The 21,166-nt window shown below is 41.0% G+C and overlaps 3 protein-coding genes across 5 annotated transcripts in view; 1 reads left to right on the top strand and 2 right to left on the bottom strand.

The window, feature by feature from the left end:
• Positions 1–291: 291 nt before the first annotated feature.
• dynlt5 (dynein light chain Tctex-type family member 5) lies at positions 292–3,398 on the bottom strand. 2 transcript variants are annotated; one of them, XM_083540886.1, is made up of 5 exons: positions 3,152–3,398; positions 2,628–2,755; positions 2,177–2,268; positions 719–843; positions 292–568 (listed from the first exon to the last, which is right to left on the bottom strand). In XM_083540886.1, the coding sequence occupies exons 2-5, from the start codon at positions 2,744–2,746 to the stop codon at positions 365–367; spliced, it is 540 nt and encodes a 179-aa protein (XP_083397012.1). In that variant the 5' UTR covers positions 2,747–2,755; positions 3,152–3,398; the 3' UTR covers positions 292–364. The 2 variants fall into 2 exon arrangements, with proteins under 2 accessions (XP_083397012.1, XP_083397011.1); XM_083540885.1 differs by having other exon boundaries at positions 2,628–2,775; positions 3,152–3,396.
• A 580-nt stretch (positions 3,399–3,978) lies between these two features.
• sgip1b (SH3GL interacting endocytic adaptor 1b) lies at positions 3,979–18,597 on the bottom strand. Of its 2 annotated transcripts, none has more exons than XM_083541213.1 (22): positions 18,227–18,597; positions 16,807–16,870; positions 16,445–16,469; positions 16,289–16,342; positions 16,089–16,146; positions 15,265–15,437; positions 14,092–14,116; positions 13,890–13,965; positions 13,678–13,754; positions 13,229–13,309; positions 13,077–13,151; positions 10,465–11,124; positions 9,937–10,058; positions 9,652–9,805; positions 9,236–9,347; positions 8,990–9,145; positions 8,697–8,829; positions 8,351–8,553; positions 8,167–8,231; positions 7,576–7,740; positions 6,796–7,238; positions 3,979–6,726 (listed from the first exon to the last, which is right to left on the bottom strand). In XM_083541213.1, the coding sequence occupies exons 1-21, from the start codon at positions 18,234–18,236 to the stop codon at positions 7,216–7,218; spliced, it is 2,511 nt and encodes an 836-aa protein (XP_083397339.1). In that variant the 5' UTR covers positions 18,237–18,597; the 3' UTR covers positions 3,979–6,726; positions 6,796–7,215. The 2 variants fall into 2 exon arrangements, with proteins under 2 accessions (XP_083397339.1, XP_083397338.1); XM_083541212.1 differs by having other exon boundaries at positions 16,289–16,345; positions 18,227–18,581.
• Positions 18,598–19,310: 713 nt separating this feature from the next.
• The window catches only part of LOC310726624 (uncharacterized protein), a gene marked incomplete at its 3' end in the record, with an annotated part of 2,934 nt that continues 1,078 nt past the window's right edge, over positions 19,311–21,166 (top strand). Inside the window, exons 1-4 of the mRNA XM_083542370.1 lie at positions 19,311–19,838; positions 20,673–20,743; positions 20,815–20,985; positions 21,074–21,144. Coding sequence (XP_083398496.1) covers positions 19,564–19,838; positions 20,673–20,743; positions 20,815–20,985; positions 21,074–21,144 — 588 coding nt within the window. The 5' untranslated portion in view covers positions 19,311–19,563. The remainder of the gene's footprint in view (positions 19,839–20,672; positions 20,744–20,814; positions 20,986–21,073; positions 21,145–21,166) is intronic.

Here is a 21,166-nt window from a genome sequence, read left to right as displayed (position 1 = left end):
CTATCTATCTATCTATCTATCTATCTATCTATCTATCTATCTATCTATCTATCTATACTGTATATTCAAACATGATCCATGTATCCTTCTGTGTATATAAACATATTAATCACAACATCCATCAATATGGCCATTTACATATCCATCCATCCATCCATCCATACATACATCCATCCATCATTAACCTATCCTTATATTTATTTACCTATCTATATCCATTATTCATCCTCTCTATGTGTATATAAAGGTATTCATTATAACATCCATCTATATGGCCATCTAAATAAGTCTCAATCCTGAAGAACTCTATAAAGCTAGACCCCATGGTTCCATTCTGATGATGTTCTCATACGCTCTTCCAGCCTCATTCAAAGTACAGGGCGTAAACATTGGCCACAGCAAAGAGTGAGCTGTTCTTGAAGGAGTATGATGAAAAGGTGTCAGTGGTGGCGTCCCAGAGGCAGCGGCTCGCCATGCGCAGGTTCTGCTCCGCCAGCTGGCCGATGCTGATCATCACGACGATCTTATAGCGAGGAATCATTAAGTCCTTCACTCGTGCCTTCACCACCTGCAGGAACACAGGATTAATTAAAAACTAATAATAACTGGAATCAGTTGAAGTGATAATGATTACACTCTAGAACACTTCTGGAGAACTTATCAGGGATTCTGTGCTGTAGTCCCTCAGAAAGTTCTAGCTTTCATATTAAGAACTGACCTCTGATATGGTTTTCGTCATCTGTCTACACAGTTCAGGTTCATACTTCTCCTCCTGCAGATAGCTGCTTAGGACGTCCATTAGGATCTCCCTCACGGCCTGCACAGGGAACCGCTTCAATGGACCTTAGCAAAAGAGAAGTGAGTAAACCTCAAAGATGTGTGAAGTTGAATGATAAACCTTTACCATCACCGTTATGCAAACCAAACCAAACACTCACCCTAACCAACCTAAACTCTGATCCTAATCAACCCGAACCCCTACGCTAACCAACCCAAATACAAACAAAAACCAATCCCAACTCCAGACCCTAACCAACCCTAACCCTAACACCAAACCCTAACACCAAACCCTAACACCAAAAGCCCAACCCTTACATCAAACCCAAACACCAACCCTTACATCAAACCCTAGCATCAAACCCTAACCAACCCTAACCCTGACATCAAATCCCAACACAAACTAACACAACAAACAACACCATAATCTTAACCACCCATAACCCTAATTTAAACCGTACTCCTAATTCTCTCCCACTCTAATTTAACCCCTGGATTTAACTGTTTGCTTTTTTTAAACACTTGTATCACTTTCTAAAACAGATACTTTCAAAATACAGATGTCAATCAAAACCTAATTCAGGATGAAAATTCCATGTTTCTTTTGCAACTTCTTCTTCTTTCGGTTTCTCCCATTAGGGGTCTCCACAGCGGATCATCCGTCTCCATCCCCCCTGTCCTCTACATCTGCCTCTTTCACACCATCTACCTGCATGTCTTCCCTCACCACATCCATAAACCTCCTCCTTGGTCTTCCTCTTTTCCTCCATCCTGGTGGCTCCATCCTCAGCATTCTCCTACTGACCCCATGTCCCTCCTCTGCACATGTCCAAACCATCTCAATCTCACCTCCCTCACCTTGTCTCCAAAATGTCCTACATGCGCTGTCCCTCTAATAAACTCATTTCTAATCCTGTCCATCGTCGTCACTCCCAACGAACATCTCAACATCTTCAGCTCTGCTACCTCCAGCTCCACCTCCTGTCTTTTACTCAATGCCACTGTCTCTAATCCATACAACATCTCAGGTCTCACCACAGTCCTATAAACTTTCCCTTTCACTCTCACAGATACTCTTCTATCACAAATCACTCCTGCTATCACTCTTCTCCACCCACTCCACCCTGCCTGCACTCTTTTCTTCGTGATCTGCATGTATGATTTGTCACACGTTTTACGCTGGATGTCCTTCCTAACGCAACCCTCCCCATTTATCCGGGCTTGGGACCGGCACTAAGAGTGCACTGGCTTGTGCAACCCTAACAGCTGGGTTGCCATGTTTCTTTTGCATATCCTCCGTTAAAGCTAACAGTAAGGTGCTGTGGGGAATTTTCGTCTGTGATCAGCGTCACTTCCTGGGAGTTTAATCGCTCATAAAAGAATGAACATCCCGGCTCACCGAGCTGGTACGTGTTCTCCATTTGCACCGCATGTCGAGGATTTTCATCATGATGGCTGGCTTCGTCCAGATACGAAACGGTGCTGATCGAGCTATAGGGAGACAAGAGAATCATGGGAAATATATATAACAAGAACAGGAAGACATTTCATAATTATAAATAATAATAATAATAATTGCAATGAAAGTAGTGACTGTATCTGTATGGGGTGTGGCCTGACATGAACATGGAGCGCTTACATGACAAGGGATTTGATTGACAGTTCTGTCCCAAACACTGCTTTTCTTTTGGGGAATTGAGTGATGCTCTAAAGGCATTATAGCTTTCTGCTTCTTGCTAGCAACATTGAAGCAAGAGGTGCAAAACTAAAGGTCAAACATTCAAAGTGTCTCAGATAATCGAGTATCCGATCTCACCTAATCCCAGAGAGAGAAGAAGCCAGGAACTCACTCTTTGGTCTTGAAGGTGAGATCTTCTCTTCTGGCTCTAAAGTCCTGGCTGCACAGAGACGACATGCTCTCTCGCTTCCTCAGCAGCCGCATGGCCTTCTCCTTCGCCACGTCCGACATGATCACACCCTACAGCTCAATATATATTCCTAATGATCCATGGACATCTGTCATTTAGAATCCTTTACAATAATTATACTGTGTGTGTGTGTGTGTGTGTGTGTGTGTGTGTGTGTGTGTGTGTGTGTGTGTGTGTGTGTGTGCGTGGTATATCTCAAACAACAGTCATTCAATTATAAATGTAGACAGTTCATATTCTGGAGTATGGCTTTATGCTATTCCTCTTATTTATTAATGGAAATTAATTAATTAACGAATTAATACATTTAATCAATTACTGAACAACAATTCTGCATTTCTCTACATTACACTTTCATTTTGTTTACACGTTTTTACACGATTCTCCACATTCTGAGCAATAAAATGTAGAAATAGAATGATAAATAAATCAAATAAGAGCGTTACCGCTGCGTCTCCGGGGCTGAGGGTCTCCAGGAACCGGGAACGCTGCGCCGTGTTGTGGCGTCGTGTTGCCACGGTAACGCCAGCGGCGGCGTTTTTACTGGTTGTAATTTGAGAAGAGGGCGGGACTTCGTTCAGGCAATAGCTGTCATGGCGGCTTTTTATTAATGATTAATTCATCACCCGGGATAATTAGCAACAATAATCATTTATATAACATTTGCATTTCAAATCTAAAGTCAAATCGTGTTTTATATAAAAAAAAAATACTGAAAAATCACTTTCATAAAATAACCTGCAGTTGCGTACAGCATCATTCTACTCGTAATGGGATGTAAAATACGACATATAAATATATTACAATCATTTTAAATTATGATTTTAAATAGATTTCGAATTAAATATGGATTTATAGTGGATATTATTTATAGTGTAAATAATAAATGTGCATATAAAGCATTTAAAGTCTTTCTGATGAATAAAACAAGCAAACAAATAGAAAATACATTTTGTAATCTTTTTTAAAGCTTAAAATTAATATTAATATGATTAAATTATGAAAATTAGACACTTTACGCATAGAATAAGCTGATATGAGCAGCCAATGGGAAGAAAAAGAATTAGCCTAGCTAAACCACCATGCTTGGAATTGATGCTAGTTATTATTATTACTGTAAAAGTTTGTCAGAAATAAAGTCAAGTTTCACCTGTATTCCAGAATGACAAAAACTATTCTATTTATTGGAATATTGATCATTTCATTGAAATTCTAACAGGAAGGAATGTTAGCAAGCTGACTGACTAGCACACAGACCCCACACTGGTGTGTGTTTTTCTTTCAACGCCTTTATTTTATGTTAATATTTTATATTACACCTTTAATATACCTATCGTTTTCAATCTGTATATCAGGTCGACCCGCTGGAGGTCAATTCCTACACGTTAAACGCTTTTGCATAATTCTGTTTCATCTGCAATGAACAATGATAATAAATACAGATATCACTTTACACACAGACTTTTCTATGGGGTGAAACACACACACACACACACACACACACACACACACACACATGGCACAAAAAAAAGTCCCTTTGCAGTCAAGGTCGAAAAAAATGAATGTGCAAATAATCATATGGTGTAACAAAATGTAAACAAAATGGTGGCCAAATTCCCGATTCCTCCTGATCAAATTCATTAGCATTTTTTTTGTACTAAAACAACACAACACCTCATTAACACTTGTGATCCTGACATTTTTTAGATAAACAAGTAAAAATTTCGGGATCATTTCTGTAAGTTTTGTGAAATTCCACGACTAAACGGATTAGCCACGATGCTAGTTCCGCTAGTGTTCAGACGATGTGCAGTTTTTGAAAAGAAACGTAACACGGATGTTTTATAGATTTGCTCGATGGTGGAAAAAAACACACAATTTCCCTACAAAACAAGGCCACAGAATGCTAACAACATAATCAGCGCTATGAAGTTATGCTAGCATTGGCGTTACAGGATGCTACGTCAAGCATCATCGTGGACGTTAAACCCAAACATTTCCATCTCCGCACTGTTAACCACATCAGCTAGGAAGTGACTAGCGGCTAGCATTTTACAATCTAGGTAGCAACTTTTGATCTATAATTCAAAAGCACGTTTTTGAGATCGGGTTTATTTAGTTATTTAGTTTTTTAGCCAGTTAATATTTTCTGTTAACGATTCTACAAGTGCGAGCTTGTTGCTAACCCTAGAAATTACGCGGGTTAGCGTTATGCTAGTTATCAATAAAGCAAATCCTTCTGTCAGACAAGGACGATGTATTGTCTTCTATTTTAAAGAATTTGAAGGAAAGCTGTGGACTGTGGCTGTGAATTTTGGAGGAACTTTGTATCTATGATTCTCAAATTTTATGCGAGAATTCACCTCTGAACCTCCAGCGAATGTGACAGGTTCTTTTCTGGAAGCTTCTAAAACCTTTTGCTTATCTAACATTGCTATGTTTTACACAGACAGCAGGGTGTAAATCAAATATATCATGGCCTTTGTGTAGCGAAAAGTGTTCTCAATCAAGAAAATTTATAAATGCTAATTATATATATTTCAATCCTTTTGAAAAAATAAAATAAAATACTGTAGCTAGTAACTTGGCTTGGTCTGTAATTGAGTCTGAATTTGTAAAACCCGAACCAGCCATCCTACTGAATCACCATGTGGGCATCTGGGGCGTTTATCCAAGCGCCCCCTGGTGGTTCAGATGAACGAGCTCGACCCAATCGCAGGCTATTTTGTTCACTTGAAAAGACTTCACGATAAATAAAACAGACTCCTTGATTACGCCAAAGCATCGTCGGCTACGCTACAGAACAGTACATGCTGGAAAAAAAAACCCAGTTCTGACTTTTGGATATATATGTAAAATGGGCGTTTGTGTACTTCTTTTTAAAAAGTTCAATAACGGCAAACGAAAAACACAAACCTCATAAATAAAGTGCTGTCCTGATTTTTTCCAGCAAACTACTAAACATTGGTGCGCGATAATACGTAGGAGCTGTACATCCGTTTAGACATACATATAACAATTTTTATCTTACATTTATACAACAATCGTCAATATTGCTACAGGAAACAAACAAACAAACAAACAAACAAAACGTTAAAAAAGTCCACATTGTGGAAAATAAAACAGTTCGTACTACGGAATGCTGCATTAAATCCTGACGCAGACTCTGCGGAACGCTGCCATGTTTCCATTCAAGACACGGTGTTAGAAAATATCCAGGCATTGCTATGTCGCATGAAATGTTCATTTCCAGAGTTTGTGTCTAATAAATCGAATGATGGAAAATCGTCTCGGTGTTGTTATTTGTTCCCCAGACTGACAGACGATAACGACTCTGATATCTCTGATAACTCTAACAAGACACATGTACAATGTTTCCTACTGTTCTGATTTAGTCCAATAAAATTCCTCCTGAATGTAACATTTGTTTAGAAAATTTGTTCAGTATCATTTCTATGGGATTTTCACTGTTTGTTGGGGAAAAAAACATTTTGAAATATAACAAATGTCACCTCAACTTTTATATCTTTACAATTTCATCAGTAAATCAAAACTCTGGGATAAACACAATATCTCTGGGCCTGTGCCGATTTTATGTTGTTATTGTTACCCCCTGTATTAATGAGCAGCCCACCATAACTAGCCAGCTAACTACACCTGGATAGCAAGATCACAATGTACATCCCAATCTACTCTATTACGTTTTTTAATTTTTTCCTCAAAGAAATATCAAACTAACAGCTTTAGAGCCCGTCACATCGCATTATATTCACCTTTGACCTCAAGCTAATAGCTACCTAGCATTTTATCCGGCATTGTATTTGATATTGTGCAAATATACTGTATGGAGCTAACGCTAACCAGCTTGCAAAAAAAATATCGAGACGAATTTCATCGCCTTCAAAATGCTAAGATAACAGTCAGATAGAAACTTAGTGTTAGATAACGATCCTGTTAGCGATCATTGTGAATCTAAACACAGCTATTTAAAGCTAGCATATTACATAGTAATCTTCAGGTTCTGTAACACTTGCTAGCTAAACTTCACCTTTACGAAATAAAAATTAATAAATGTTTTAGTTTAATTGACAGTTTTCTGTTTGGATTTTCATGATTCTTTCTACCAAAAAACTCAAAAGAATCGCAATATTTGTCTGATTATCGGCACATGCCCAGGATATAAATTCACACACACACACACACACACACACACACACACACACACACACACACACACACACACACACACACACACACACACACATATATATTATCAAGCTCTGAGAGGAAACTCTGCCTTCGTGCATAAACCCAGCAAAGAAATTTGCTGTATTGCATTTGTCCTGAAGTTGCCTTCACACACACACACACACACACACACACACACACACACACACACACACACACACACACACACGATATTCTATGCCGGAGAGATTGCTTTGAAGGTTAAAAACATCTTGAAGTCTGTTCAGCGTGGTCACTCCGTCTGTTCCGCGTGATGCTGACGTCAGTTATCTGCCAAATATTTACCTGTAAAAAAGATTAAAAAGTACTGAACATCTGACAACACTACAGATACACCTGTCTAATAACATCCACCGTCCTGCTGACATCACACCACTGATGAGTTCTGGACTCTGATTGGTCAGCAGGTGGTGTTCAGTTCTGTATACCAGCAACACGAGGTTTATATTAGTGCAGTCAGAACTTCAACTTCTACCAGAATCTTTTAAAACATCAGTATCTGCACTTCTACTGAGTGATGATGTGTGGACTTTTACCATCTTTAAAAAATTTTGAGTTTTCTGTAAGTTATTAGATGATAACTCGTATCCAATGCACAGTTTATTTAAAACTGTGCTCTCACCTGTCGAGAAGCGCTTCTTCACCAGGGACAGTCGGTATCCACTTCCCAGCAGATGGAAGTCACAGCCGGACAAAGTGCTCCCCTCACTGGTGAACTGCACGGCCAGTTGGGATGGTTTACTCGGACCTTCTGCCAGCTGGAAGCGACACAACAGCGCCCCCACTCCTGACATGAAAAAAGCACACCCATGAGCCGCCATATTGGCTTTAAACCACACTGAAATGCCTGAAAACGCTCATGTCCCTGTACTGCACAAACAAAACAAAAGACGCTTTCGACCATTTCTTTAAAATGTCACTGCAACGACTGAAAATGTGTCATCGGTTTCTCAAGCCAGATCGTTTTCAATAAGTGACATATTTAAGTGTGGACACGGACTTATATCAACTTTTTGGCTTCAACTGTCAGTAATCTCCACAAGAAGATTACAGAAAATGTGTGTCCTACAGGCAACTGAAGGATCTGAAGGAGTCTCCAGTACCAAAATGAATAAACCAAAGTTAATTTAAATAAACCAAAGATTTTCTTTTTACCATCAGTAAGTCTGATAACTAGGTGAGCAAAAGCGAAATAATGGAACTAAATTTGTACCTCCGTTTTCTGATTTCTGCGAGAGTTCAGAGATCTTCCATAGTATCTTCTGGGTTTCCGGGTTCCTGAGAAAACAAAAATCCACGCTAGCATTAACATATTTGGAGCAAACCATCAAAGATTTTTCAGAGATTTGACATGAATTATCATTTTAAAGACAGGATTATTAACAGCATTTCCTCACCATGTGGCTGGAGGCAGCATGGCCTGCAGTTTGCTAACACCACCGTCCACCGGCACCAGGAATTGGATGTTGGTGAGGGGTGTGGGGCTGGTCATAGCCTCTGCGTTGTATTTGTAGTCTATCCTGAGGTCAGTGCTGTAAGCATCACCACGCCAGCTTACTGCTAGGTTCAGAGGAGTAGACTGGATGCCTCGGGCCGATACCTGAGCAGAAAAAACACAAGGAAAATGTCACCTTCTGACCAATCCAGTATTTACAATTAGATGGGACAATTGTGTTACTTATTTGTTTAAGGTAAAACAAAATGTGACAAAAGTTGATCAAATACAGCGCGTTCTCGAATCACCTGGTACTTCAGCATGTCCACGTTGTAGTAGGTGGCCTGGGGCCTCTGGTCAGACACCTTCTTGAGATGAGCCATCAGGTTGTGCATGTTCACCCGAAACTCTTTACAGTCGGAAATGGCAGGCATCGTGTCACTGCGCAAAAGCCGTAGAATAGTTCACTGTGTCAGAAATTCTATCGCAAATCATCAAAATGATAAATAACTGAGGTGTAATAACATCGTTTAAGAACTCTGAATCCCCCCACCCACATGTACCCCCCTGTGAGCGCTGACATTAAACGTGATGATTGTACCAGCAGAGCAGCTGAGGGTTGGGGAGGACCTGCTCCAGATGACTGTAATGACTGATGGTGAAGGTCAGTACAGGAGGATTTAGCTGGTTTGAGAAATGTCTTGTGATGCCTGCTGGGAAGGACAGAATCATCTCACCAGTTATCTTTACCACGCACCTAAAGAAAGTCAGAGATGGTTGGGATTAACGGATCAATGTGCTTGATTTTAGTCATGGTTGAGCTGGATTTGTTAAATGTAGGACGTACTTGCTGGGGTCTGCTCCTTTGAAGTAGGCGCTGATGGTCTCTGTGAAAGCTGCTGCCACCGGCAGAGTGTCCTGGGGGCCCATGGTAAGCGGACTTGGTCCTCGAGAACAGGCTGAAACATAGAAGCAGGTCCATTAATTACACAAAGTACACTAGAGTACTACAGTATACTCTATGGCTAGCCAACTGACTAAAACTGAGATCATCTGACGCATCAGTTCCTGATAAGTCTAGTCTTAACATTATATTTCTTATGTATGTAAATATATGCAGTTATTTATATTAACATTTTTTTCAACTCTAGTAGCAGTAAATCATGGTGTTTGATTTGAAGAGCTTTTGCTGCATCATCAGCTACAAAGTATGATGACCTCAACTTCCCAGTCCTCCTTCAGTCCTAGATCTTAGCTGCTCACCTGAAACAGAAAGGTTGAACTCTCTGCCAAGCGTTGGTGTAGAAGCAGCACTATGGGAAGTGATAGAAGAAATGGAGGAGCTGCTTTCTGCTCGGGCCAGAGGAGCAAAGGGAGGAGGACTCCACGAGTGAACAGGTGCACTTAAGGGCCAAGCCTGGGAGCCAGCATTACACAAAAAAAAAAAAAAAAAAAAAAATTCTGAAAAACTAAATCAATAATGGTCCATTTTAATCCAAGTATTTTAAATATATAACATCGGTGTGTGGAATGAGGATTATATCCTACCAAGTCTGACACATTTGGTTTGCCAGGGGGAAGTTTGGGCCGGGAGGATGGCCGGGGTGGGAGCGGTGGTATTGGGCTACCTGCTGATAAAGAAGTGCCAGGACGTGCAGGAGATGAAGGCCCTGAAGAAAATGACAAATATTCAATGAATGTTGGTCAACTCGATGTGCATATAACTTTGAGTATGCTTAGGGACACTGTGGGACTCTTAGGGTACAAAGATGGTTGGTGGTCGCTTAGTGGTTAAGACATTGGATCTTGGATTCAAAGGTCATGACCTCAAAATCCTGACCAAACCCCTTAACCTCATAGATGCTCAGTTGTGTGAATGAGATTTGTTTGCTGTGGATAAGGGCATCTTGTATCTTTATATAAAGAAATATTATTGTTGAGCAAAATTAACATACACCTTTAATCTACTGTTGTACCTTTTGTGGGTACACTTGCATTTCCGGTTAAAGGGCAACATGATACACCAAAAGGACATAACAATTAAAAAGAAAAAATAAGAACTTTAAGAACACTCACGGCTACCAGGCCCTGGGGAGACAACCACACTCCTGTAGGTCAGAGGGGGCAGTGGAGGTGGTGTGCCACGCAAACCCGCTAATCCAATGTCCTTGGGCGAGGTGGAAAGTGAGAGGATTTCCTCTCTTAGCCCAAAAGAGTCCGGTGTTCTTCTGGAGTCATCTCGTGGCCCCAGAGGAGGTGGCCCAGTGGGCAAAAAAGGCATGCCAGGGCTGGGTAGAGTGGGAGGAGTAGTCATGAAAAAGCCAGACTCTTGGAGGTGGAATGTAGAATACTGCTGGGGTGGCAGGCCATCAGGAGACAGGGAGTCTGGGGAGGAATCTGGGGGTGGTGGAGGAGGTGATTTAGGTGGGGGGATAGGGTGCAAAGGAGGTGGGGATGAGGCAGGAGGAGAAGTAGGAGGTGTGTCCTCGGAAGAGGACAAGAGAGGTGGGGAAGGGGCAGGCTCATTAGGTGGTGGAGGCCTGGAGGTTGTCCCAGCACTGAAACTGACCCAGTTGGACTGCAAAATTTCTGAATCAGATTTGGGGGTATCTGATGGGGCAAATACATTGTCCATGTCAGGAACAGCGGGTCCCCCTGTCGGGTCTGATAGCAGAACATCCCGGTATATAGAAGATGATCCTTCTCCTCTTACAGTTGGAACAACACTGTAATAACCTACCCGAAAAACAATGTTTTTAGTTAAACACAAATGAGCCTTTTTAGAGAATTTACAAAAGACTGGGGAGAAAGTTGATCTGGCAAATGTGTTGCTTCACCATACGGGACTCTGTCTGGCGTGGTCTGTGATACAGCATACCATCATTAAAAAACAAATTATTGTTTAAAAACAGTTTAAGAAGGATTTGGATATTGAAGACTGGTTGTATTAGACTCTAATGTCAAGCAAGAGACCTTGTAATGACTGAAGGTGGCCTACATGAAATCTCTGACTGTAGCTATAAACTTTCTGACACCATACAAAATAAAATTTTATGAACCTCTTCAAATGCAGTCTGGCAGGTTACATTTTTACAGCATTGTTGATGCAATCGTCTACATCCTCCAGGCACCGTGCTCCTACTTTTAACTATACAGTGCTACCCAGCATTAGTAGATCTTTCTACATCTCTAGCAACCATTTAGGCTTGGACAGAAACTGAGATTAATGATCTCACTCATTACAAACGACCAGGAAAACCACAGAATCAGTGCTGAGTAACCTGCTTCTAAATGATTAGATGATAATTTTCGGTAGGTAAACACCCAGGAATTCAAACACATTATCTCTCATTGTGTGTGTACACAAGCAGTGAGGGCGTGACCAACCATCAACCTTCTTTAGATTCTTCAGCTCACTACATATCGTAAGAGGCTCCATAGCTCAGTGGTTAGAGCACTGGTCTTGTAAACCAGGGGTCGCGAGTTCAATTCTCGCTGGGGCCTTCTTTTAATAATGACAAAAATTAATTGAAAGATGATTTCAGTTTGATCTGATGTTTGTAATTCAGAATATTTGGGAGTAAAATCGCTGAAAGAGCACAATATGTAGCACTTATTCCTGTTTTCTTGACTACTCCAGGACAATTCGGTCTACTATAGAAGATTTCAATCTTTGATTTATTTCAATAAATTTGTTACATATGAAATAACACACAGAGGTCCATGCTGGTAGTGGAGACTCCTTCAGATCTATCATCTGACTTTAGATCACACACACTTTTGAAAACAGTTTAGTGACTATTGATGCCAAACTGTTGAGGTATTAAACAAACCGGCATAAAAAAATAATGGGAACTGAAATCTCTGGTAGAAAAGTTAATCAACTGCTTCTTGTGAGTCCTGAATCATTGAGCCTTTAATCCCACCCAAGTGAATGCTTCTGCAAACACTTTCAAAAGAACACCAGTGAGTTGTAGGAGACCATACACACACGTATACCTCCAAGATATTAGCATAACCAAAACCACAAAGGAAGAAACCCAGAGAACTTATGAAACTATACAATATAAACCAGGAACTTCACATTCTCAGAGCATTTCTTGAAGCCCCACTGATCCAACCAATGAGCAAAGGATAATTTCAGCAGGTAAAAAAAATGGCACACCCTCTGTGCTTACGTAGATACAAGTTAAACACAAACAGGAAACTTTTCCTTCCAGGGTGTGAACCTACATGTTAACAGCAGCACTAACCAACCCAGAAGCCACCTGGCTCCATAGCTCAGTGGTTAGAGCACTGGTCTTGTAAACCAGGGGTCGCGAGTTCAATTCTCGCTGGGGCCTTCTTTTTTTTTTTTTTATGGATAAAACCTAGAAGGAAAAACCCATGAACTGACATGACGTCTGATGTTCCTGAGCTAACATGTCAGGAACGTAATTGTGTAAAAAACACAAAACTGTAGGATCCATAACATTTGGACTTTGGACATTTTTTTACAGTAGATACTTGGGGAACCAGTGATTTCCTGGTAGTTCTTCAGCATCTACTGAGCTGCTGGATGAAAAATCACCTTTAAACACAGTAAAAAACTGGTCCAAAGAAACATTCAAGGAAAGCTTTTGGATTTTACAGCTTTATATCTAATCTAATCTGTACCTATCGAATGGTAGTACAGTAGATCTTCCTACCTGATGATTCCAAAGAGCTGGATCTGTAGCTGGGTGGAGTAGCAGGAATGTTCTTCGGTGGAAGAGGAGGTGGAGCTGTAAGAACATATTTGCAATTAAACAACATGGCCGCCTTTATAGCCCAGAAAATCTCTCTCTTAGTGCTAATCTACCTCCTGTGGGGAAGCGTCTGTTCAGTGGAGAAGTGTTGCGTGGCATTGATGGACACCACAGCTCAGTCTCTGCTATAAACACTAAATACAATGAAACAAGAAACATGTCCCATAAAGCAGTAATAGAATTAGCAATCAGAGCTGACATGCTAATCGATACAACTAGCATACATTTAAATAACAGGAAATGACATCGCAATTTTGTACCCTATGAATAATTCTGTGTTGTGTAGCGCTCGGATCGGACATGCTAAGCACTGAAGTTTCAAAATCATATAATTCACGATTATAATTAGCATTCATAACTGACATGCTAATCGCTAAAGCTAACTATCTAAAAAGCTACATGAAAATGAGATTTGCTTTTCAAATCCTTTTACTTTTTTCTTGATCAGACGGCACACGTAAGCATTTTGCACGCTTTCTGCAGTATGTGGAGTTTGTTTTACCTTCTGAATTTTGTGCTTCAAAGTTTGCCTCAAACGGAGGGCCGAAAAAGGCTGAAGCGTTGTCTGATAATCTTTTACTGCAAAACACACGGGACAAAAAAAACAGAATATTAGCAAGAACTAATACCAAAATAAATGACTAGCCAATTTGACCAGATCCTAAATACCACTAGAGTACAGCTTGTGTGTCTACATGATGGCTACCGTCTAACCTTGGTGTGTCAGGACCAGGCCCTGGAGTTAGAGTTGGTGTCGGAGTGGAACGTCTCGGCCTGGCGATCTCCTCACCTGAACAGATCACCAGGAATAACTGGATACTTTGGAATTCACTTACAATGCTCTGTTTATGCTAAAAAACGAGAACAACTTAAATGTGAACAACACGATGTTAGCGTTCACACATTTCACACGTACTTGAGATCGTTCGTTTCAGTGGACACTGTAAAAAAGAGGACAGAAAAAAGAAGTGTCAGGTACATGGATTTTCTAATTACTAGTAATTACAAATAATAATAAAAAAAGAAGATTGCAAATAAACATCTTAGTAACATAAGATCCTGACAAGTTAGAGCCTTCAAACACAAGACCCAGGAAACAGAGGATTCTAAGAAGAATGGAGCAAATCAATGTAGGATCCTGGGAATATTGACCCTTAACAATATAGTTTTCTGGAACACAGGAAGTGTATAACGAGGTGGTATCATAAGACTAGCTTGAGACTCGAAAATACTAGAATTTGGTGGAATATAACCCATAGAACCCTGGAAGAATATGGTCTTGTGAAAAGAGACCTTGTAAAAAATGCAGACGGATAAACATCAGGGTAGAAAAATTAAGTTACACATCAGCAGTGCTCCAAAGTTTGACATTTATTCCACACGACTTCTCTACCTTCAAATGACCCCCTGTGGTGTGTCCAAACCAGGCTTGTCCATTTTACACCATTACAGCATTCTGTATCACACCCATAAGCTCTATTGACCAATGTGGTTGTTGCAGTAGACTGTCACTAGGGGGCAGGTTTGTCCCTTCATACCGCCACTACATTGGTGCTCATGAGTCCTGTGTTTTTTCAACGACTCAAAAACAGCAAAACACAAACTCACCGGGCTCCGCCTCTGTGATCGCAAGGAAGGGAAGAAGGGGAAAAAAAAATCACTTACACAATATATCATAATACGTAGCTATTTAACAACGCACTTAATTTTAAACACCATACTCTGCCTCAAATCTCCCCACCAAAGAATAAAAAAAAAAAAAAAAAAAAAAAAAAAAAAACCACATCTCTACCACATTTATTATGTAATGAGATTTGGGGGAATTTTTTTCTTTCCAAAACTGGACTAGAACTTTCATTCTATGACACTTTCAGAAAACTGCTGATTAGCTGGTGAAACATGCTAATCGTCAAACATGCTAACAATCGAATCAAACTTACGGGACTTTTCATCTGTTGCAAGGTGAATAAAGAGAAACAGAAGAATTCGATTGTTTTCAGGTTGCTACTGCTGGTAAACGAAGCTGCTTCAAAGCAATAGCTACTTGTTGATTGCTGGCACATAGTCAGATATAAAAACTGTCTCTCACCAGTGGCGAGGTGGAGATGGCCAGGGTGCCCACGGAGGCCTTCAGCTCATCCACTGTGGACACAGTGCCGAAATCGGGTGCCAGGGGCTTGATCTTGATCTTAAACTTTTTCCCTGGCTCATCCTCACCCTCTGACTCGCTGGATGAGAAGAACGTTTTAGCCTTGGCTGGAGGTGGAGCTCAATTAAGGAATGAAATACATGAATAATCACAGGGTCCTGTTTTACTCTGCTCACTGAACATGTGGAAGTTCAGGGGTTGGCTAAAGTTCATAGAGTCACCAAAGTCCTGTATACTCAGGGTTCCATGTTCTGAGAGCTTCATGTTCCCAGAGTCCCAAAAGTTTATAAGACTTTAAGAAACCTGGACTATGAGATTCTAGAGCTTCTGGACTTGAGAACAAGGATGTGGGACCAATGGGCTTAAAAATGAAATTAAATTAGAATCAAATTTGGAAATCTGTGACAATATAAAACAATGTGAACTTGGACACTGGGAAGATAGAAGTAGGACCCTTAGAACATAAGACCAGGAATGCAGGATCCAGAAAATAGGGTTCTGGAAACAAGGAGCAAAGGGAATATAAAAGCTTGTGTGCAGACACAGAAAACAGTGGGAATACACACTTGGACCCTCAGAACATGTGACTCTAAGTAGATTGGATCTTGGGCAGCTTGGAAATAAGGTGCCTGGGAACATCTGACCTGAAAATATAAAAACATCTGTATGCTGTATAGAAGGCTCTGGGAACATGAAACCATAAGAACATAAGACCCTGAGAACAAACCCCACATACAGGTAGTTTGAGACATGAGAAAGGATATTTCCTCCCTGCTCTCCAGGTCGGATGCTATACCCCTCATCATCCAGATCTGGGGAATTCTGGGACAGACAAGAGGAAGTCATGAGTTTGTCATGGAGATGTTCTACCTACTAATAAACCAGGACCTAACATGTGTGCTCTACGAGTAAAGACGGTATATCACATTTCCTTATATGGTCATGCAGGTAGAACTTCGCTTACATATCGATCCCAGTCGATCTCGCCGTAGAACCCGTTCGGAGCTCCGTTGGCTTTCTTCTGGGAAGGAACACAAATCACAAAACAGCATGTTTTACTGCTGGGAGATCAGAAAACATCAGTATTAACTACAACATGTATCACCATGACTGTACTCACTGATCTGTCTTTCTCTGGTGATCCTCTAAAATCAAATAAAAAAAACATTCATATGTAAATAAGACGTCCCTCAAAATGTGTATCTCCTCAATCTAGAGCTGCTCGGTCACTACCAACTGAGGAGCTAACAAGTGATAACCATTAGTGCTGAGATCAACCTCCTTTATTCAGCTTTCTGGAGGAAAAGTAATAGAAACGGAGAGATAAAAGGTTCTTCTTGGTGGGGAGTTTGGTGATCTGGTCTTCCTGGATCGAGATCTGGTAGCTGTTTGCTTTCATTACTTTTTTAGCAACAGATAAGGAACATACTGTGGCTGATCAAATCCAATCAAAAAAATAGAGTTCATGATGGAGTTACTCACGTGGAGTCAGTGTCCTTCTCCTTCTTGCGTAACCCGAACGCTTTTCGGGTTCGCTTCTTCAGTCCTGAGGAAGAGGAAGATGAACAAAGTCAGAGAGAGAAAGAGGGAGAGAGGGAGAGAGAGAGGAAGAGAGAGAAAAAGGGAGAGAGGAAGAGAGAGAGAGAGGGAGAGAGCGAGAGAGAGAGAGAGAGAGAGAGAGAGAGTGGGAGAGAGAGAAAGAGAGAAAGAGGGAGAGAGGAAGAGAGAGCGAGAGAGAGAGAGAGAGAGAGTGGGAGAGAGAGAAAGAGAGAAAGAGGGAGAGGAAAGAGAGAGAGAGAAAGAGAGAGAGAGTGGGAGAGAGAGAAAGAGAGAAAGAGGGAGAGAGGAAGAGAGAGAGAGAGAGAGAGAGAGAGAGAGAGAGAGAGAGAGAGAGTGGGAGAGAGAGAAAGAGAGAAAGAGGGAGAGAGAGAGAGAGAGAGAGGGAGAGAGAAACCATGAAGGCATTGAGGTAGAACATGAAGCAAACCTCAGACCTGCTGCATTCATGTTCGATGCTGATGAAAACTAAATAAATAAATAAATAAATAAATAAATAAATAAATAAATAAATAAAGACTAAACCATCGCATGGCCTGACGTTATCGAAGGTTCTTTAGGGACGAGGTGGAGCTACTGCTAAAGTTCTATAAAGGGCTTCTTTTCCCCACAACACGACCTCCCTGAGTGTTTTATTCCTCCTACGCAGCTGCAATCTCCCAACAACTTGTACATTTTATCCATTTATGTTTACATTTCATGAGGAACAACCTTTAAACAAACACCTCTGTCCTCAGTGCTGACACTCAAGACGCTGAAGAAACATCTGACACATTCAGGGATTTGATGTGGATTCTCCATCGTAACCCCCCCCTACACACACACACACACACACACACACACACACACACACACACACACACACACACACCCTAAGCTGTTTCTATAGAAACGATTATTATAAACCTGCCCTGCTGTCAGGGTCAAATAGAGAATAAATCAACAGCTTCTGACCAATCAGAGCACAGGATTCAGCAGCACCATGGGAATGACTGTAGATGAAAGTGACCTCGCGACTTGTTGGTTCTATTTGATGAGTAAAACTGAAGCAGGAAAAACATCAGCCCCTGAAGACACTTTTTATTCTTCTCCACTACAACCTTCTGGTTCTTCACCGTTCCTGGGAATGTTCCTGTGTTTCCTGCGTGAAGACACCTGAGCCGAGTCCTCAGCTCATTCACACACCCTTGACGAGGTAGAAACGTGTAAAGCAATAAAGCAGGACACGTGGAAAGGTGGGGTGGAGAAATGAACAGATGTTGCCCTGAAGATGGTTTTGTTCTCCGTGATGTGATTCTTTTTGTTTAAGGGAATGACATGAAGGTTAAAAGCAGCATCGTTTCACCTTCCATCATGGTCGCAGCAGCAGCTTCTCATTCCACCGGAGCGACGCACCGACACCGAGCACGATTTCCGTCCCGTCTTTCTTCTCCTCTTCCTCCTCTCCTCCTCTTCCTCCTCTCCTCCTCTTCCTCCTCTCCTCCAGGCGCTCAGACAACATCCACACACGCCATCACCACCATCATCACCGAGGAGCTGCTCAGCATCACCGAGATCATGATGATGATGATGATGATGACGGAGATGCTGAGGAAAGAGAAGCCGACACACACGCACACATCACGTGACGCGTCCCAAACGCCTCCGCTCCTAAACAGCGAGTGCACTACAGAGGGGGCAAAACACACGCATTCCTGCCCTACGTAGTGCGCATGTGCAGGAAGGAGCAAAGCCTGGTCGTGTTTGTGTTGACTATTTAACAGACCCGGTTTCTTCCTTAGCGCCACCTAGAGGCTAATAATAACAATACTAATAATATATTAATAATACTCCTAATAATAAAAATAATACTAATAATATACTAATAATATACTACTACTACTACTACTAATAATAACACTAATAATATATTAATAATATACTACTACTACTAATAATAATAATAATAATAAGTCTACTATGGCTAATGAGGGTGTATGCATGTGATTTTCTAGTTTTAAATACATAGTTTACTGTATATCATTAGATTTGTTATAGCTATAATATAAATGTGGGTCACGTGGAAAAAAAACCCTAAATGAATATATTATATAGAATATATTATAGTATATGACACTATATATTATAGTATATATAGAATATATTATAGTATATGACACTATATATTATAGTATATATAGAATATATTATAGTATATGACACTTTTTTTATTATTAATGCTTATAAACAGTTTACAAACAGTAATAAAGCAATCAACAAATAAAAATGGTAAACAATGTAAAAATAAATAGGAAAGTAAAAAACGGGGGGGGGGGGGGGGGGGTTAGACTTTTTTAGCTCAGAAACCAGGGTATTTAAAATCAGTCCTGATGACGTCAATCACATGCGACTAATCTCTAACGGACTTCCACTGCATTAATAAGCAGCGGCGCTTCCTGGAATAATGGAGTAGATAATGAGCTACTTGTGCTCTAGAAACCTCGACATGGAACTTGGGATTTAATTTAAACCCTATTTTTAATGTAGTTTAAGAAATCGCGCTTTAAACCAGTATAGAAACAGATCCCGGGCTCCCGTTGCTCTGTTGCCATGGATACACGGAAGCGGGGTTTCACTTTGGCGCTAAATGATTGCGTAGTGCATGAGGTGCCTCCACATGGCGGGCTGTAGAGTCCACGGCGCATGCGCCAAGACGGCGGCTTTATTCGGGTTCACCGCAGCCGTTATCCGGATCTTATTATCGGGATAAATCCACCGCGCCTCAGCCAAATCCACCGCGCGGCTCCAGAACACACCATGTCCCGGGAAAGAGCGGCTTTCTTCAGCCCGTTCGAGCAGGAGATCATCCTGGAGACTTTTGAGCAGTACAAAGCCGTCATTACGGCCAAGTGTAACACCGCTGCTGCCGCCAAATCCCGCGTGGCCGCCTGGCAGGAGATCGCTGAGCGGGTTTATTATTAAATCTGATAAATTCATGTGTTTATTTACTCTATTCCTGCTCTCAGGGGTCCGGATTCAAGTGTGAAACCTCGCGATAAAGTCGTAGAACTGAAGTATTTAATACACAGAAATTGAGCTGCGATAATAAACGATCACTTTTAAACCCCAGTTAATGCATAAAATATACTTAAACTTTTATCTCTTATTTTGATTTAATTTAATTTCACTTTTATTGATTTCCCATTTGTTATAATTGTGAGAATAGTTTTTCTGGGTAACAGTGAACATGCTGCTAATCTCAAGCTAACAGCATGTTGTTGATGCAGAAAGTAAAAGAAAAAAACAACCACAAACAAATCAGCAAAAAAAAAAAAAAAAAGAGAAAGAAATAAAACATTTGAAAGATTTTATATTAAACTAAAATAAGTTTAGAAACAGAAATTGTGCTGAAACACATCAGTAAAGAGGAATTATTATTGCTAGGCAACCGCTAATCACGATCGCCGACGGAGCGGCACTTCAGACAAGCTAACGATCTTCTAACAAAGTACTTCATACAGACATTCCAGAGGACGAATGACTTTTAAACGTCACAAACACCAACATTTCTCTCAAAAGTGTTGCAAAATTAGTAATAATTAAAAAAAATAAGACGTTATAATTACACCAATTAATAACTGCTCACTAATGCTCACTGGATTTCTCCGGAACATGTCCTATATTAAATCTGAAATTCAGCCCTGTATGAAGTGACATTTTGACGTTAGCTGAGAAGAGTTTTGGGGACGTTTCAGTCGTTTAATATTAAAAAAAGGAAATAATGTTGAGCCGTTTCTCTGCTTTCCCTCCAGCGCCAATCCCAACAACGTCAAGCGCACCTGGCAGCAGGTCAAAATTAAATACAAGAACATCGTCCAGTGTGGTAAGTGTTTCCACTGACCTGCTGCTCTGTGCCAACGCCTGTGAGGTTGTTTTTAACGCGCTGATCTTCAGCGAACAGGAAACGCAAGCAGAAGTTTGGTGAAGGAGTTGCCACGCCCGGCTTTTCACCTGCCGAAGAGGTGGCGCTCTGGCGGATCGGAGGGCGACCGGTGGTAGACGGTGCCATCCTGGGCCTCTCCTCCGAGCGCATTGGGATTAGCATCGGGAAGACCATAGCTACAGGTATATCATCTATCTGTCCCGTGTCTCAGCGTTCAATCCGAATACACACATTTCTTACGTAAATCTTTACCGAGTAAATGTCTTGCAGAGTCAGAAGGTTCAGGAGGTGTTATACAAACAGTTCCAGCTGTTGCCAGTTTTGCAGAGGAGCCCGCTGAGGTGAGATGTTTCTTTAAGCTTC

Source organism: Silurus aristotelis (genome assembly GCF_946808225.1).
Source record: "Silurus aristotelis genome assembly, chromosome: 5".
Lineage (NCBI taxonomy): Eukaryota > Metazoa > Chordata > Actinopteri > Siluriformes > Siluridae > Silurus > Silurus aristotelis.
The sequence above is the reverse complement of the archived record's forward strand: the minus strand, read 5'-3'. Positions and strand labels throughout refer to the sequence as shown.